We start from the raw sequence: 18,574 nt of genomic DNA on the forward strand, positions 1-18,574 counted from the left end.
TGGGAGGGTGTTGAGGGTCTGGTCTGGAATTCCCAGAGAAGCTGTGGCTGCCCCTGGATCCCTGGGAGTGTCCAAGGCCAGGCTGGGATGGGTCTTGGATCAACCTGGGCTAGTGGGAGGTGTTCCTGCCTATGGCAGTGGGTGGGATGAGATGATCTTTAAGTCCCTTCCAACCCAACCCAGTCTGGGATTCCATGATTACGGATGGAGTTTCCACCTTGGGTTCTTGTAATTTCTCTGGCTTTTCTCTATTTTCCTCTCTTGGTCTTCAGTCAGAAATAATTCTGCTTTTCTTGGTCTGCAGTGAAGTTGTTTTTACCTCTTGTGTTTGAGCATCCTGGAATCCCTGAATGGTTTGGGTTGGAAAGGGCCTTAAAGCTCGTCCTATTCCATGAGCAGGGACATCTTCCACTATCCCAGGTTGTTCCAAACCTCATCCGACCTGGCCTTGGACGCTCCCAGGGATGGGGCAGCCACAGCTCCCACTATCCCAAGTTCCTCATCTCGAAGCCGCTCCTCTCAGAGCTCAAGGAATTTGCTTTCCAACCTACCAGCCCACTTGGATAAAGACTATTCCCTCCTCCCATCCTCCCTGTCATGCCATTCCCGCGGGATACGTGGCCGGATTTCTGTTGTTTTTAAAGATGGAGCTCAGGCAAATCCATCATGTCCGTTATCCTGACAGGATACTGAGGGCTTAGAGGGATTTGGAGGAATGAAGCGTGAGATGGATAAAACTCTGGGAGTTTTTTTAAACAGGGGGATGTTTGACGTGACAAAAGAGCCCAGGACAACGTGTCCCCCATTCCATTGGTTTTCCAAACAGATCCCAGCAGCAGAGGGTTGTCGTTTACCCCTAACGAGGTCGGTCGGTTCTGCCCCGGGGCCTCGCGTTCCATCCTCCTGTTCCAACAGCCCTTCCTCGGGGCTGGAGAGGGGGAATGAGGGATAAATCCATGTTCCACGGTAAGGCTGTGTCTGGAGGGGGGGAAACGCAGAGCTTTTCCTAGGGATGGGGGCAGGATTCTATTCTGGGAAGCAGCGAAATATCCAGAAAACGTTCCGGAGCCGAGCGGCGGCGGCGGGAGCTGCGCGTGTGATTCAGCGGCCAAATTACCCTGGAGTGTATAAATAGGGGAAAATTGGATGGGAATAGGCAGATGACATTCCAGCTGGATGCAGGTGCGAGGCTCTGTGGGCTGTTTTTGGTAGCAAAAGGCGACAGAAATTGGAGATGGTGCTAAGAAAAGGTATGGGAGTGATGTAAGCACGGGAATAGGGGAATGTGGAGATGGCAGGGTTTGGAACAAGGTGAGCTTTGAGGTCCCTTTCTACCCAAACCATTCTGGGATTTTCTGGGGTTCTGGGATAAAGGATACGCAGGTTAGAATCCATTTAGAGGGATTTTTATGGAAGTCAGGGATGGAAAAGGCAGGAAAGGGGAAGAGGACCTTTCCCTGAGTCCCAAGATTCCCAGGGAACCCCCTTGTTCCCTGAACTCCTTCCCAGAGAAGAGTTGGGGTGTGGATGGATCCAATGTCAGGTTCTGGATCCAGGCTGGGAGAGCTGGGGGTGTTCACCTGGAGAAGAGAATGATCCAGGAAGACCTTGGAGCCCCTTCCAGAGCCTAAAGGGGCTCCATGAGAGCTGGAGAGGGACTTGGGACAAGGGCTGGAGGGACAGGACACAGGGAATTCCCATTGCCAGAGGGCAGGGAGAGATGAGAGATTGGGAAAGAATTGCTGGCTGGGAGGGTGGGGAGGGGCTGGACTGGAATTCCTAGAGAAGCTGTGGCTGCCCCTGGATCCCTGGAATTGTCCAAAGCGAGGTTGGATGGGTCTTGGAGCAACCTGGGATCATGGGAGGTGTTGCGGTTGGAACGGGATGATCTTTAAGGTCCCTTCCCACCCAAACCATTCCAGGATTCCATGATTCAAACACTTCCTGCACTGAACTGTTCCCTCTAGGAAGGGCAGTTTTCCTTTCCTTTGTCTCTGCTGACTCTTTCCACGGAGATCTTGCCAGTTTGATTAAACCCCCATAAATCCTCGTGTGTCCTGATGTAAATCCAATATTTAGGAGATAACTTTTCATCCCATATTTGCCTCTGAATTCCCTTTGATATCTCCCCTCGACTCGGGCAGGGAAGGAGGTGCCGGTTGAGCACTGGAAAAACGTGGGAACTCGCTGGAAAACGGGTTTTCCTTACAAATTTAGGATTCCATCCTGTTGTGTAACGAATCTTTGTGCTGAGCAACAACCATCAATTCCCCTTTGACGGGCCCTGCTTGGGAACTCCTTCCGGAAAACGGCAGCTTATGGAAACCTGGAGAAGCTTTTCCTTGGTGGCCACTCCCGATATTCTGGATTTGGCCTCTGAACTCCTCAAATATCTTCCCTGGGGTGTTTGGTTTTAAAGGAAATGGAATTTCCCCCTTTTGCAAATCGAGGAAATGAATGTTTAAAGTTTGGAATTGGAGAAAAGGCAGCAGGAAAGTCCATTTTCTCCTCCATTTTTCAGTTGTGTTGTCAGAATCCCCTTCCCTGGAAGGTTTGCTGTTACACACATCCATCTTTTTTCTTGGAAACGTTGCTTTATCAGCTTGGACTTGGCCTTTATTTTGCTTTTCTAGATCTTTTTAAGCCCCATTTCTCTTTCCAGCAGAGGACTGCTGGATTTAATTTATAATTTTGCCATTAAAAATCCCGTTGGTGCCCTTGGGAGTTGTTGCGTTTTAGGGTCCGTTGGTGCCCATTAAATCCAGCATTTTATATCCTGGCCATAAATTTACTTGGGAGGGGGTGATATTATTATTTTTGTCAGGATTTCCCCCCTGATTGGAGGTGTTAATACGAGCACAAGATTATTATTACCCCTTTTCCACAAGGGGTAAGTTCCCTGCTGCCTTTTTTCCCCCCCCAAAGCCAAAATTTCTCCGGAACTCTTGCAAATCACGTCTTCCAAAGTGGGTGTTTTGTAGCCTGTTAATGAATCACACTTTGGCAGTGTTTGCCCTGACGTGATAAACAATTGTTCTCTTGGCCTGTCAGATTATTGAACCACAAAGTTGGAGATGTTTTTACGTGGTTTTTGTTCTTTTTTTCCTTCTTTTTAAGATGCTTTTTGTTGTTGTTGTTGTTGTTGACAGCCATTGCAGCCTGCCCCCCAAATGTAGATTTTAACAGTCTGAAGTGAGTTAATATTATTTTTTAGTGAATCTGAGCCCACTTGGGGTTTTTTGCTGGTTTTTTAGGGCTTTTTGGTTTTTTTTGATGCAATTCTGCTCCATCGCGTCCTAAGGTAGGTAGTGCAGCTTTATTTTGCCTCAGAACTTTCCAGCCATCCAGAGCTGCAAATGGGATGATGAATCTTCAGAGGCACCTAATAAAGAGCTGAACTTAGTCATCCTTGTGATTTTGGTGTGCAATATCCTGTCAGGGATGGGCAGAACATCCCTCTCTCACTCAAGGTGTCCTCTTTTCAGCAACATTTAATATTCATTCCCAGATCATCATTTGGGACCATTAATGAGACTGATATTCCTCTCAGACTGGGGCTGTTAATCCTGGTTTGGGACTTATCCAGATTACCTCTGCAGTTTCCAAAGGAGAAGTTCCCTTTTCCTGCTGGAAATCTTCCCTCCTGTGCTGCAGTCCTGTTACACAACCACCTTCTCCCTCAGGAAAGGTGCTCCAGGGAAGTGATTCCGGTGTGGAATCCTTCCTGGAGGTCACGTGGATCGATGGTTTACTTTGGTTCAAAGGCTGTTTGGATTCCTTTTTCCCTTTATTTTACTCTCTCCCAGGTCACCAACTCACCATTTGTCATCAGGAGGGGAGGTTTTCTCCTACCTGGAGTAATTAGTCTTTGTTAGAGCTCCGGTGATAAATGGCAGAGGAGGGGGAAAAAGGGAAACAACGAGTTTTGTTTTGGCGTCAGACTCTTCCAGTGAAGTTGGGAACACGCCGGTCGCTCCCAAAGGGAAGGGATTTGTGGGATTTTTCATGGCAAACCTTGTCCATCTCGTGTCCATCCTCCAGGCTGCCACAGTCCAGTTCTTTGTCACACAGAGCAAACCCCCAGACTTGTATTAATATATTTGTGAATCACTTCACCCAGGCGTTGCCATGAGATAAAGGGAATTCTAACCTGGGAACGACGTAGAAACTCTCCCCTGGGAGATGCTGGAAACCCTCCTGAAGTTGCCTGTGAAAGCTTCCCGGTTTGAAGAGAGGATTGGTTTGGATTTTTCCAGGTATTCTGAGCGCAGCCTGACCAAGTGTGTGGGGATAACGATCGAGACGAGGCCGGATTATTGCCTGAAGAGGCACCTCAGCGACATGTTGTCCTACGGCTGCACGAGGCTGGAGATCGGGGTGCAGAGCGTCTATGAGGACGTGGCCCGGGACACCAACAGGTGAGGGCAGAGGGACGTGGAATCCTGGAATGCTTTGGGTGGGAAGGGACTTAAAGCTCGTCCAGTTCCAACCCCGACACTTCCCACTAGCCCAGGTTGCTCCAAGGGAATCCAACCCAGCCTTGGACACTCCCAGGGATCCAGGGGCAGCCACAGCTTCTCTGGGAATCCCAGCCCAGCCCCTCAACACCCTCACAGACAAGAATTCCTTCCCAGTCTCCCACCCAAATATCCCCTTTTCCAGTGGGAAGCCATTCCCTGTGTCCTGTCCCTCCAGCCCTTGTCCCCAGTCCCTCTCCAGCTCTCCTGGAGCCCCTTTAGGCTCTGGAAGGGGTTCCAAGGTCTCCCTGGATCCTTCTCTTCTCCAGGTGAACACCCCCAGCTCTCCTGGCCTGGATCCAAAGCCTGACATTGGATCCATCCCCAGCCCAACTCCTCTCTGGGAAGGAGTTCAGGGAACAATGCAGTTCCTGGGAATCTCGGGACTCAGGGCAGGGTCTCCCTTCCCCTTTCCTGCCTTTTCCATCCCTGACTTCCATAAAAATCCCTCTAAATGGATTCTAAACTGAGTGTCCTTTATCCCGGAATTCCAGAATGGTTTGGGTAGAAAGGACCTTAAAGCGCATCCCATTCCATGTTCAGGGACACCTCCCGCTATCCCAGGTGGCTCCAACCTGACCTTGGACACTTCCAGGAATCCAGAGGCAGCCACAGCTTCTCTGGGAATTCTATTCTACCCTCCCAACCAGGAATTCCTTCCCAGTCTCCCATCTCTCCCTGCCCTCTGGCACTGGGAAACCATTCCCTGTGTCCTGTCTCTCCAGCCCTTGTCCCCAGTCCCTCTCCAGCTCTCCTGGAGCCCCTTTAGGCTCTGGAAGGGGCTCCAAGCTCTCCTGGGATCCTTCTCTTCTCCAGTCTGAAACCTTCAAAGCTTCCAGCCTCTAGTGGCTACTCACTGGGCCCTTCAGGAACACTCTTGGGAATTCTCTGTTTCCTTGACTAATCCCCACTTCACAGAGAATCTTGAAACATTTCCCTCATTTTCTTGCTTTTGTGGCCTCGTTTCCGTCAAGAAAAATTATTAACCTGCATTTTAATGGCTTTCTTTGTGATATTGTTTACACCAGGGCTTGGGAAAATGGGACTCTGATACTTTATTTTCAGATATATTTGCAGGAGGCCTCTGATTTATTCCTCAGCATCTTGGACCTGTGGCCAAAAGAGGTGTTTTCCTATATGGGAAAGTGTGGAATATTTTGTTCATCCCACCCCGACAGGCAAACAAGCCAATCTCTTCTCTATTTATTTATTTATTGCAAGTCTGATAATTCTGCTGGGATTTTAAAAGGAGTGATTTTTCACTTGTATTTTGGGGTTTTTTTCACTTCATTCAACTCGTTCCCTCTTCTCCCACATTCCGGTCACTCCCAAAGTTGTTTAATAACCACAGTCTCAGGTGGTGACAGATTCAGGCAAAGCACATTTTTGGTGATACCCACCTTAAAGGCAGCAGAGCAAAGCTGGAAATGTTGGGCATTTTCTTTCTCCTTTTTCCTTTTAGGGACTCCAGGAAAGAATCCCAAATGGATTTCCTCCTTTGGCACTGCTGGGGCGTGGGAATGTGGGATGGCACTGCCGAGAAACCATCAGGCTCCAGGTCCCAAAAATGCAGGAGAAACCATTTATTGAGGAGCCCAAGAGCTCATTTCAGAGGTGGTTTCCTCCTCTGGATGCCAGAGCTTTCCAGAGGAAAGGATCCATCCTAAGGAATATTCTTAATCTGGGTGCCTTCATTCAATTCATTTAATTCATTTATCAATTAATTTCCCTTTTTTTTCCCACTCAGATCTTTCAAAGGTGGAACTTTAAAACCTCTCTTTGCTCCCACTTGAGTTTTCCACCAGTTTTTTTGGTGTCACATCGGAGCAGGTCCCACAAATCACCCGAAGCTCTTCCCTCACTTTTGGCTTTTGGTCCCTTTTCCCCCAGGAACCCCTTTGCTTTCCAGCTGCTGGCTCAGAACGGGAATAAAGGGATGTTTTCCTGCCTTGATTTCACTCAGAGCCAATCCTGGGTGGAATTATATTTTATATTATATTATATATTATATATTATACATTATACATTATATATTATATATTATATATTATATATAAAATATACACAGTATATTATATAATATACAATTATACAATATATATATACAATTATATATATATAAATGTGTATATATATAATGTATATGTATATATATGTGTGTATATAATGTATATATATAATATATATGTATACATAATATATATGCACAATTATACAATTATGCAATATATAATATAACATTATCATTATGATAATGTATATTAGAATTATATTTATATTAGAATTATATTTTATATTAGAATTATATTTATGTAACATATAGACAATAGACAACATATTGTATAATATATAATTATATAATTATATATTATATTAGAATTCTGTTTTATCTTCGAATTCTATTTTATATTTGAATTCTATTTTACATTATAATTGTATTTATGTAACATATAACATAGGCAATAGACAACTTAATTTATAATATATAATTATATGTTATATTAGAATTATATCTTGTCTTAGAATTCCATTTCATATGAGAATTCTGCTCCAGTTTTCAAAGCCTCCTGCAGAAGTCCTCGAAGGGCTTTGCTGCAAATGCTCCCTCCAACTTTTCAGAGCAATGAATTGAAACACACTTGAAATTAAAAAAAAGGTGATTCGAGTTCCTCTTCCTTTTGAAATGACCTCGTTTTGCTTCTGCTCCTCTTTGTGTGTGGGGGCGACGTGGGTTGTTTTTTTTTTGGGCTTTCAACTTTTTAATATTTTGCTTGTAGCAAAATGTCAGATTACAACCAATTAGGCAAACTGTTGGGGAAATTACTTTCTATTCTGTTCCAGAAGTCATTAGTGAGGTGGTGGTTTGTTTTTTTTTTTTTGGTTGTTTTTTGAGTGCTTTCGGCGGCTGCGAGGCAGAAAAAATATTCGAGAACCGATCTTAGGCATCAAATAATCAAGTTATTGATGCAGCTCGAATTCCACTTCTAATAAGAAAATAATTTTTATTTATGAAGCGAGTCTCCATTTCCTCCCCTCGGGCTACTCAAGGGCCTGAGTAATATTGTCCTTGAACAGCCTTCGAAAAACATGGTGACACTTTTGAAAAAAAACACCAAACCAAAAAAATCATAAATAAAACTTCAGGGAAAAAAAACTGCATTGAGGGAATGAGTGGAGGTGGAACCTTCTGGAATAGAGGAAGAAATTGATCCTTAAAACCAGGGAAGCAGCTGCTGGTTTGGTTAAAATAAAGGCTGGGTGCCCATTCTGGGTTGGAATTAAGTGTAAATGAACAGATTTAAGACTGAGGTGCCCAGATGGGGGTAATTTTTCACCCCAAAGGACCGTGGAGGAGGAGAAGAGTCACGTCCCTGGAGCGGGAAATTCCAGAAGGTGGGGTGAGAGTGTGATGGGGAGCAAACAGGGGTTGGAGAGGGAAGGTCAGGGGTTGCTGAGGGGGTCAAAATGTCCGGAGATATCCCGAAATCTCAGCCAGGGGTGGGAAGAGCCAAAGCCAGGACTTTGTGGGAAGACTGATGGGAATTCCCCTGTGGCTGTTTGTGGAGACTCTGGAGCCGTGGAGGTGGAAGGAGAGAGGAATTTGCTCAAGGATAATGAGCCATGTCAGGCTCGGCCTTTGTTCCTGCCATGGTTTGGGATCCAGGTCTTTCCAGGCTCCTGAATCTCAGCTTGGTTTGATGTCAGAACGTGGAATCCTTCAGGAATCCCAATCCAGCCCGTGTTTTGGAGCTGAGGAAGTTGGTGTTTCTCTAACAGGAGTGTTTGGGAGCACATTTCAGGATGGTTTTCCGGCTGGCTGGTTTTCCTGACCTCCATCCTTCTTTCCTGTTGTCTCTGGTTGTGCCTCATCCTGGTTATCCACGGCCGTCACTGCACCGTGTCCTCCTTGTGCTGTGGCACCAACTGGTGTCTTGGCTTTCCCAATTGGATTTCAGCAGCTCTCCCAAGTTTCTCCAGCTGGGATTTGAGCAGTTGGAGCCTTGGAGTGGCTCAGCAGCAGCAAACTTTTAATACTTTATTAACAACACCTTTTTTTCCCTTGTGGAGTTCACTCCAACCACGTTCCGGACTCAATCCGCTCTCACTTCCCGGAGTTAAATCTCAATTAAACATCTCCAGTGTGTCTCTTCCTGCCTGATCTGGATCTCTTCCCTCTCTTCCCAGAGGCCACACGGTGAAGGCTGTGTGTGAATCCTTCCACCTGGCCAAGGATGCCGGATTTAAGGTGGTGGCCCACATGATGCCTGACCTCCCAAACATGGGCCTGGAGAGGGACATGGACCAGTTTGTTGTGAGTATCCTTAAAATACCCGGGAATTTGTCGTGTTTTCCAGCTTTTTCATCCAACTCTTCCCGTTCTTACCTCAGCCATTAGTTCCGATCCAGCCCAGGCTTGTTTTTCTTAAGGACAAATAATTGAAAAATCAATTTATTTTATTTTTTTTGGAAAGGTGGAGGGTGAGAAAAGATTTGTTGAGCTACTTCATCCAGAAAATTATATCCCTGCCTCATGAAAGCCTGAGTCACCAGGGTCCCTGTGGAATATTGCTCTTCCCATATTAACTGGGGCTCTCGCTTTTTTATCCAAGTTTTCTTCCTGGGATTTAGAATAGTGCACCATTGCAAGTTGAAAGAAGGTAATTAATTGCAAAATGAAGTGTACAGGTGTGTCATGAAGCATCTGTGTTCTTGGCTCGGTATCTTTGTCAATGGTGTAGAAGAAAACAGAAAATGATTCCTGGAGAAATGGAAATGAGGAAAAACAGGGCAGGGAATTAACCACTCTAGGTGGTAGTTTGGTAGATTTTCATTATTTCTTGTATTTTTTTTAAGGCAAAATCAGTTGTGTTTTTAAAATCATGCAGAAACTGGGACGTTTCGTAAAGAGTTTTGTGCAGAATTCCTGAGCACAATGTATTTAACAAATATGATATTTGTGTGACAGAATAAGGGAGTGGGGCAAAGGGGTGTGAACAAACCCAGAGGTGCAGCCAGAACTCAAAATTCCCCCTCCAGGCTCTCCTCCTGGGTTATTTTCCTACCCTGCTGTAAGGAAGTAGAGTGTGGACATGACGCAGGATTTTCCAGGAATTACTTGTGGTGTGGAACCCGAGTCCCTCCCCGATATCTCCTGAAGTTCCAGCTGGTTTTACGTGGGTTTTGTGTGTTTTTATGGGCCTGTCACGAGCCAAGGGGAGACAATTTGTGGTGTTAAATGAGCAATAATGACAAAAAGATTTAAAGAGCCAACCCTGGGCCAGAGCCAGCAAGGAGGAGCCGGTGAGCTGAGGTGTTTACAAGATGTCAGAGTGGAGAGGGAGGGATTATTTAGGGCAGGATTGCAAGCTCCTGTAGGAAGTATTTAGTGCTTGTTGTTCTTTGCTGCTTATTCGTGATGGGTGGTTAAAGATTTCCCACCGTGGGATCTGGAATTGCTCCTGTTTCACTGCAAATTTGGGAATAGGATTGGAAGGTTTAAGTTCAAGTGATGGCATCACTGAAGGTTGTTGTGTCCCTTTATAAAGGGCAGCTTTTGGCAGGAATTGTAGAGGCAGAGGGCAAAGTTTGCAGGAGGGAGGCAAAAACGCGGCGAGGAGGCTGGAATTGGGAGAGGGGGAACAAAAAGGAAGCTGGGCATAGAAAAGCAGGAGAAGGAGAAAACAGAACAGAGAAGGGTTTGTGCTGGTTTCTACCCAGGGAAGTCCCTTGGCTTTAGGAGCTGGGAAAACTCCTTGTGGAAAGTGTTTTGTGGAATGAGTTGAGTTTTAAGGTCCCTCCCAACCCAAACCATCCTGGTGAAAACCAGTGTGGATGGTGGAACCCTGGACGTGGCAGGAAGGAATCCACGTGGGATGGGAAAGGATGGGAAGAGAGGGAGTAGGTGAGAACAAGGCCCGGAGAGAATTAAGGTATTTATAAATTTATGAGAAGAAGGGTTAAGATAAGACAGGAATTTTTTTGCTGGGGGGCCGGAGTTGGCAAAAAGCAGCTGGTTGGAGGGTCAGGGAAGAGAAATGGGGAGCAGGGGAAGGAGAAATCCAGGTGGGAGTTGAGGAGGGGAGTTCAGGAGGGCGGAGGGTGATGGGGGTGAAGACCAACTCTTTTGGGAATTTAAAGCAGGACTCACGGATCAAATGAAGGTTTGGTGCCAGTGAAGCTCCAGAGGAAGAGCTGGAGGAGCTGGAGGATGAGGAATCCATGTGGAGGATGAAACCCTCAAGTGATGAGAGGAGGAAAAGTGGGAGCTGGGGAGGGAAACAGGAGGGGAAGAGGTGATGGATCACATCAGCATGGAGAGGAGTTGTACCTGTGGTGATCAGAGAGGAGAAGGGGTGGGAAAGGAGAGGAGCAATCCTTGATTCCCATCTTAGAGGTTCACTGTGATCCCTGTGCATCCCAGGGAATGGAGCTGCAGGGGATGAGAATGGAGAGGTTGTGGACCACTGGGACACGTTTCAAGATTGGAATGATAAACAAGAGACTACTTTTTACCCCCTCCTTTGCTTTCTCATCCCTTTTTAAATGCATTATAATTTAATTTCTAAGCATCCTTTGTCCTAAATATGAGAGAATAAAGGGTAAAAACCAACCCTTTCTTTTACTAATCTTTTTTTTCTGGTCCACATAGCAGAGGTGTTCAGCAGGCTAATTCCTTCATTCCCAGGGATCCAGCTGATAGTAGATTCTCTGTTTCCTACCTTAAAATTTTGTATCATCCTTTTGGGTTATTAGAACAACTTATTTCTATGTTGTGCTGTATAAATATTAGTCCAGGCTGGTAAATATTTAGACACTTCTACTGCATAAAACTAATGAGGGAGCAAAGAGAGGAACCCACTGGGGCCACAAACCTGCTCCTTGTGTAGGGTTCTCCTAAAATGTGGCATCTTCTCACAGTTGTGGAATGGTTTGGGTGGGAAGGGACATTAAAGCTCATCCAGTTCCAACCCCGACACCTTCCACTATCCCAGGCTGCTTCAAGGGAATCCAGCCTGGCCTTGGATGCTTCCAGGGATCCAGGGGCAGACACAGCTTCTCTGGGAATTCCAGCCCAGCCCCTCCCCACCCTCCTAGCCAAGAATTCCTTCCCAATCTCCAACCTGAACCTATTCTGTTTCAGCTGAAAGCTGTCAGTGAGGGCTGGTGGCACCCACGGTGATCTGAGATCCCAAATTATTTGGGAAGATGCTGTGGGAGCATCAACCCCTTTCTGTTCCTGATGTACTGAGGGGAGGGAGGTGGAAATGAGGGAAGAGCAGGAATCTGGTGTTAGAAAATCCTGGAGTCCCAGAATGGGTTGGGTGGGAAGGGACCTCAAAGCTCATCCCGTTCCAACCTCGACACCTTCCACCATCCCAGGTTGCTCCAAGGGAATCCAACCCGGCCTTGGACACTCCCAGGGATCCAGGGGCAGACACAGCTTCTCTGGGAATTTCAGCCCAGCCCCTCCCCACCCTCCCAACCAAGAATTCCTTCCCAATATCCAACCTGAACCTATTCTGTTTCAGCTGAAAACCATCAGTGGGTGGTGGTGGCACCCATGGTGATCTGAGATCCCAAATTATTTGGGAAGATGCTGTGGGAGCATCAACCCCTTTCTGTTCCTGATGTACTGAGGGGAGGGAGGTGGAAGTGAGGGAAAAGCAGGAATCTGGTGTTAGAGAATCCTGGAGTCCCAGAATGGGTTGGGTGGGAAGGGACCTTAAAGCTCATCCCATTCCAACCTTGACACCTTCCACCATCCCAGGTTGCTCCAAGGGAATCCAACCCAGCCTTGGACACTCCCAGGGATCCAGGGGCAGCCACAGCTTCTCTGGGAATTCCAGCCCAGCCCCTCCCCACCCTCCCAGCCAAGAATTCCTTCCCAATATCCAACCTGAACCTATTCTGTTTCAGCTGAAAGCCGTCAGTGGGGGCTGGTGGCACCCACGGTGATCTGAGATCCCAAATTATTTGGGAAGATGCTGTGGGAGCATCAACCCCTTTCTGTTTCTGATGTACTGAGAGGAGGGAGGTGGAAGTGAGGGAAGAGCAGGAATCTGGTGTTAGAGAATCCTGGAGTCCCAGAATGGGTTGGGTGGGAAGGGACCTCAAAGCTCATCCCATTCCAACCTCGACACCTTCCACCATCCCAGGTTGCTCCAAGGGAATCCAACCTGGCTTTGGATGCTCCCAGGGATCCAGGGACAGCCACAGCTTCTCTGGGAATTCCAGACCAGACCCTCATCACCCTCACAGGCAGGAATCCCTTCCCAATCTCCCATCTCTCCCTGCCCTCTGGCAGTGGGAAGCCATTCCCTGTGTCCTGTCCCTCCATCCCTTGTCCCCAGTCCCTCTCCAGCTCTCCTGGAGCCCCTTTAGGCTCTGGAAGGGGCTCCAAGCTCTCCATGGATCCTTCTCTTCTCCAGGTGAACCCCCCCAGCTCTCCCAGCCTGTCTGAAAATACCCTTGACTTTTTGGGACAAAAACACCTTTGGCTTATCAGGAATCTTTACAGATGTTTGATTTTTTAGTTTTAAATACGTTAGGGAAAAAAAAAATCCCTTTATTTGTTGTGCCAGTCTCCTTCCCAGCCACCTGCTTTTCAGACCAGGGACAAAAGGAACCAAGTTGACTTTAGGAGGAGCTTTAAGCACCTTTGCCTTCATCACCAGTTGATATATGAATTCCAGAGGCTTCTCCTGGGAAGGCAATAACTTGCTGATTGTGCTGACCAGGGACTAAAAATCCTGGGTGCTTCTTCAACTTGAACAGGTAATTACAGTTCCAGGAGCAACGTTGCCTCTGTCCCTTCTGACCTATTGATTTCCAAGTGTCTCCTGCTCCTTCCATCCGGCAGCAAAGGTGCCCAGCACTTCTTCTTCTTTTGCAAACACGTCAGAGCTCTGGGTGTGGGGTCAGCAACTGCTCTTCTGGTGATTTTATTAGTAATTATTCCAAATGTTATTTTATTGATAGGAGTGTGTTCCCTGTGTCTTTTATTATAGGTGTTTATTATTGTTATTTTGACCCGCAGAGGTTGTGGATTCCATCCCTGGAAGTGTCCAAGGCCAGGTTGGACTGGCCTTGGAGCAACCTGGGATGGTGGAAGGTGTCCCTGCCCATGGCAGGGGGTGGAACAAGATGGGCTTTAAGGTCCCCTCCAACCCGAATAATTCTGTAATTCTCTGATTCCATGGTTTTTTTACAGTAATCTGGGATAGTGGAAGGTATCCCTGCCCATGGCAGGGGGTGGAATGGGATGAGCTTTAAGGTCCCCTCCAACCCAAATAATTCTAGGATTCTGTGATTCCGTGATTTTTTTACAGCAAGTGGCAGGTGAGTGGCTTTTTCCCTGCCTCCATCATGAAGATTATCCCAGTTGTATATACAATTATTCCAGTTATATATACAATTATTCCCCTTATTACACAATTACTCCAGTTATATATTCGATTACTACAGAGTGAATGTTCTGTCCCCGTGTCCCAGTTCTGCTGTGCTTTTCTCCCCCCCCCATTCCCCCATCCTGCCTCTCCTCCCCACTTCTTATTGATTCTTTTTATAGCCTCAGAGGATTTCCTTTCCACTTCAGGTCTTTCCACCCCGTCCCACATATGGGAAAACGCCGCGGGGAGGGAACATGCTCTGCTTCCTCCCTCCTCCCTCCCGGTCGTGCCAGGTAGTGTAAACGTTACACACACACACACAAACCATCAGACCCACTCCCAGGGCCTCCCTTAGCAGGTGGCCGGGGAAAATAATTAGAATAATAGCTGGAATAAATCAAGGACTCAGCGGGAATAATGGAATTGTCGCCAGAGCAGACACCTCATCCTGCGGAACGCCGTAAACACTCGGCTCCGCCGCTGCACCAGGAGAGACATGAGGTGACTCTGGGGGTAGATGGTTGGGAGGATTCATGAATCACGCTCGCCGGCGGGGCTGCCAAGCAGAACTTTTGGATTGAAGCAGGAACTTTGGGAAGGCTGGAGAATTCCCGCGGCGCCGTTACTGATCCCTCGTTCCATTTCCGCGGAGCCGCTCGGCGGTGATGGGAGAACCAACAGCTGCTCTGGAGTAACTCTTCCTAGTCCTAATGTTCCTAATATTCCTAATACTCCTAATATTCCTCTTTATTCTAGGACAAAAATTCCCAAGTAACATATTTATTAGTGGACAAGATGTTGCTCTGTTGGCCCTTTGTTTTATTTTTAGGGCTTTTGCCTGAGCGGGGTTTACTGTCACTCTTCCTCTCGGTCCTCTGGCAGGGATGGCTCCAAGCCCATCTCCAACAGCTTTTAAGACCCCTCATAGGTTAAATTAATCTAGGAAGCATTAAAAAAAAAAGGAAATAAGCCAGAAGATTAGGAATTTGAAGTGTGGGAAGTGTCAGGGGCTGGCAGAAACCGAAGGCACACGGGAGCTGGTGGACGTTCCCCAGAAACATCAGATGGGCCTTCAGTTGTTGAGAAACTCTTTTAATCCTTGAGGAAATCCAGGAGGAGATCCTGTGGCCTCACTGTGTCCCTCTGAAGCCTCCCATGAATATAATTCCAAGGATAAAAACATAGGCAGGGCCGTGGAATGGCGCCGGAGACAAATCTCGGAGCGAGGAGATTTTCAGTCCCGTTCAGCAGAGCCTTTCTTTGTGTTCTTTAAATAAAATGCAATCACTGAATGATTTAAGTCTGAAAATTCCTCTTCTTAGTCATGTGTCAAGCTGTTTGGTTTTTTATCTGTAGGAGTTGCTAAATAAGCAATTTCCCAGAAAAGGACTAATTTTAGTGCAATGTCTGATGCATCCGTGCTCCGAGTGTGATTCCACTCCAGCAGTGGGTGAGATGAGTGTCCTTTCTTTTCTTTTTTCCAGTGGATCTGACGTTGTTTCCGAACTTCCAACAATTTCATCTGCAAACAAGGCCTCAGTTTTCCTGAGGGCTCCTGAGGTTGTTTTTTTTTTTAAACGAGGAGATGAAAATCATCGTGAAACTAAAATATTGCTCCTCGATCCAGGGCTTTTAATAACTGTAATAAAAGACAGTTAAGCTCCTGATCTGCATTGATTTTTTCCTCCCTTTGGGAAGACAGCTCTGAAGTGTTTAGTAGGGGTAAATGATTTTCCTTTCAATAGCTGCTAAAGATCTCATTGAAAAGCTGTGATTTGCAGGTAGCCAGTTTTCTCCCTCTGAAAATGTGCCTTTTTTTTTTTTGTTCATTGAAGGAACAGATGAGATGGTATTTAATGCTCATTCCTGCAGTTCCTCTTGGAGCTTCTCTTGGAGTCTGGTGCTTTCAGCTGGTGCTGAAAAAGCTCTTCACTTCAGAAACAATTGTGGTTTCATGAACTATGACCAAAGCCATGGTAATTTTTATGTTAATGAGGGTGGTGGCGGCGAGGAACAGGCTATTTTTGGAAACTATTTTCACAGATAATTGCTCTTATATTTCTGTGGATAAAACACCTCCATAAAGCCCCTCTGCCTTTTCACATCAGCACGAGGTTGGATTGTGTGCCCCAAGATTCCCTCCCTCTTTGGGCTGTGTGGGAATGACTTTTAGGGTCAAATTTAAATCCGAAGCAGAACCTCTTGGTGTAACAAAGCAGGAGAGTGAGGGGTGTTCAACTGGAGAAGAGAAGGATCCAGGGAGAGCTTGGAGCCTCTTCCAGAGCCTAAAGGGGCTCCAGAAGAGCGGGAGAGGGACTTGGGACAAGGGCTGGAGGGACAGGACACAGGGAATGGCTTCCCACTGCCAGAGGGCAGGGAGAGATGGGAGATTGGGAAGGGGTTGCTGACTGGGAGGGTGTTGAGGGGCTGGTCTGGAATTCCCAGAGAAGCTGTGGCTGCCCCTGGATCCCTGGGAGTGTCCGAGGCCAGGTTGGACTGGGCTTGGAGCAACCTGGGATAGCAGGAGGCATTTGGGTTGGAATGGGATGAGCTTTAAGGTCCCTTCCCACCCAAACCAGTCTGGCATTCCATGATTCCATGGAGCTGGGATGGCTCCAGGCTGGGGTTCTCAGTTTTACAGCAGACAATCCCTGTGGGATATGATTCCATGGGATTCAAGCAACAAACTGAGCTCCAGAGAGAGCTTGGAGCCCTTTCCAGAGCCTAAAGGGGCTCCAGGAGAGCTGGAGAGGGACTTAGGACAAGGGCTGGAGGGACAGGACACAGGGAATGGCTTCCCAGTGCCAGAGGGCAGGGAGAGATGGGAGATTGGGAAGGAATTCTTGGCTGGGAGGGTGGTGAGGGGCTGTACTGGAATTCCTAGAGAACCTGTGGCTGCCCCTGGATCCCTGGAAGTGTCCAAGGCCGGGTTGGACGGGGCTTGGAGCAACCTGGGATAGCAGGAGATGTCGGGGTTAGAACTGGATGATCTTTAAGGTCTGTCCCAACCCAAACCCATATGGATCCTGTGATGAGGACGTGAGGAATTGCAAAGCTGTGTGGAAAACCTGCATTTATTACAATCTTGAATTGCTGCCTTTGTCTCTGTGAATCAGTATTTTATTTCCTCCAGCTTCCAACCATTAAAGTTGTGATAATCCCAATCCCTCCCTCAAAATACCCTCCCATTCAGGAAAAACCTGCTGCAGTTGAGACCCTTTTCCCACCTGAACTAAAAGGTCATTTCTAGTCTCTCCCTGTCCCAGTGGTGGGTTTTTTCCACACCAGAAAACATCAGAGGGGTGACTTTTGGTCTGTTTTTTTTTTCACTAAGACCCCTTGCTGCTGAAATCGATAATGAACATATGGCTGGGAACACAGAGCCAAAGAGAAAGGAGCCCAGGAATAAAGGGATAAGTCTTGGATAGAGAGTGTGAATTCATCAGGCGTTTGGGCAAAGAGAGCATCATGCAGTAAAATATGTATTTTAGTGCAAATCGAATACTTGTCATCAAACAGTGATGGCCAAATTACATTTTTGAGGACTTAGTTGTTGGTTTCGTGTGAGTTTTTATGGGTTTTTAATTAAAAAAACCTCTCAGAAAAGCAAAGTGGTTTTGCTGTGAACATAAATGAGGGAAGCTTTGGAGGGGCTGTGTGGGGTGGGAGGGAGCTTGTGGTCATGTCGATGTTCCTTCTGGAAAGGAGAGGTCTGATGAAGGTGGATCAGGTGATCAAAGGCAGGACAGAGTTGCTGGAGTCGATGTTTTTTCTTTTTTAGGAGAGAAAAACTTTCCACGGGTTTTGCACTCCAGACAATGAAAAAACACTTTGTTTCCTGTGCTTGGCCCTGGGGGGAAAGCTGACCCTTCCAGAAATGTCAGAACCGGGGAGTTTCTGCGCTCGGTTAAAAAGCGAAGGTGAAACTTCAGGGGCAGATTGATTGAGGAATTCTCCCGGGGTTTTTCCCAACCTGCGTAATAAATGGAGCCGCGCTCGGAGCACCTGCACGGCCCCGGCAGATGGGGCTGCTCGGTGCACTGAGCACAATCTGGAGAGATTTGTCTTGGTGCTCCACACAGAGCCCGCGCTCAGGAGTCAAACCCACGCTCCCAAGGTCAGGCCGCTCGTGCCCGAGGCCTTTCCCAAAGGCGGGAATGTCTCTTCCCGTTATTGAGCTGGACTTCAGCGAAGTTTTTGAGACTGTCTCCCACAGCACACTCCTGAAAAAGCTGTCAACCTATGGCTTGGAAAGGGGTGCTCTGCTGGGTTAGGAACTGGCTGGAGGACCAGGCCCCAGAGGATGGTGGTGAATGGACCTGCATCCAGTTGGTGGCCGGTCACCAGTGGTGTCCCCCCGGGATCAGTGCTGGGCCCAGTTCTGTTTAATGTCTTTATCATGATTTAGATGAGGGGATGGAGTCCCACCATCAGCAAATGTGCAGGTGACACCGAGCTGCGGGGAGTGTGGATCTGCTGGAAGGCAGGAGGGCTCTGCAGAGGGACCTGCACAGGCTGGATCCAGGGGCTGATTCCAACGGGATGAGGTTCCACAAGGCCAAGGGCCGGGTCCTACCCTTCGGCCACAATAATCCCCGGCAGCTCCAGGCTGGCACAGAGGGGCTGGAGAGCAGCCAGGCAGGAAGGGAGCTGGGAGTTGGGATGGCC

At 47.4% G+C, this 18,574-nt stretch overlaps 1 protein-coding gene across 1 annotated transcript in view; it reads left to right on the forward strand.

Annotated features, from left to right (window-relative positions):
- The window catches only part of ELP3 (elongator acetyltransferase complex subunit 3), a 98,043-nt gene that overhangs the window by 44,929 nt on the left and 34,540 nt on the right, over positions 1–18,574 (forward strand). Inside the window, exons 8-9 of the mRNA XM_027697768.1 lie at positions 4,257–4,418; positions 8,703–8,829. Of these exons, the coding sequence (XP_027553569.1) occupies positions 4,257–4,418; positions 8,703–8,829 (289 nt within the window). The remainder of the gene's footprint in view (positions 1–4,256; positions 4,419–8,702; positions 8,830–18,574) is intronic.

Source organism: Neopelma chrysocephalum, unplaced genomic scaffold, assembly GCF_003984885.1.
Source record: "Neopelma chrysocephalum unplaced genomic scaffold, ASM398488v2 Primary Assembly neopelma1_123, whole genome shotgun sequence".
Taxonomy (NCBI): Eukaryota; Metazoa; Chordata; class Aves; order Passeriformes; family Pipridae; genus Neopelma; species Neopelma chrysocephalum.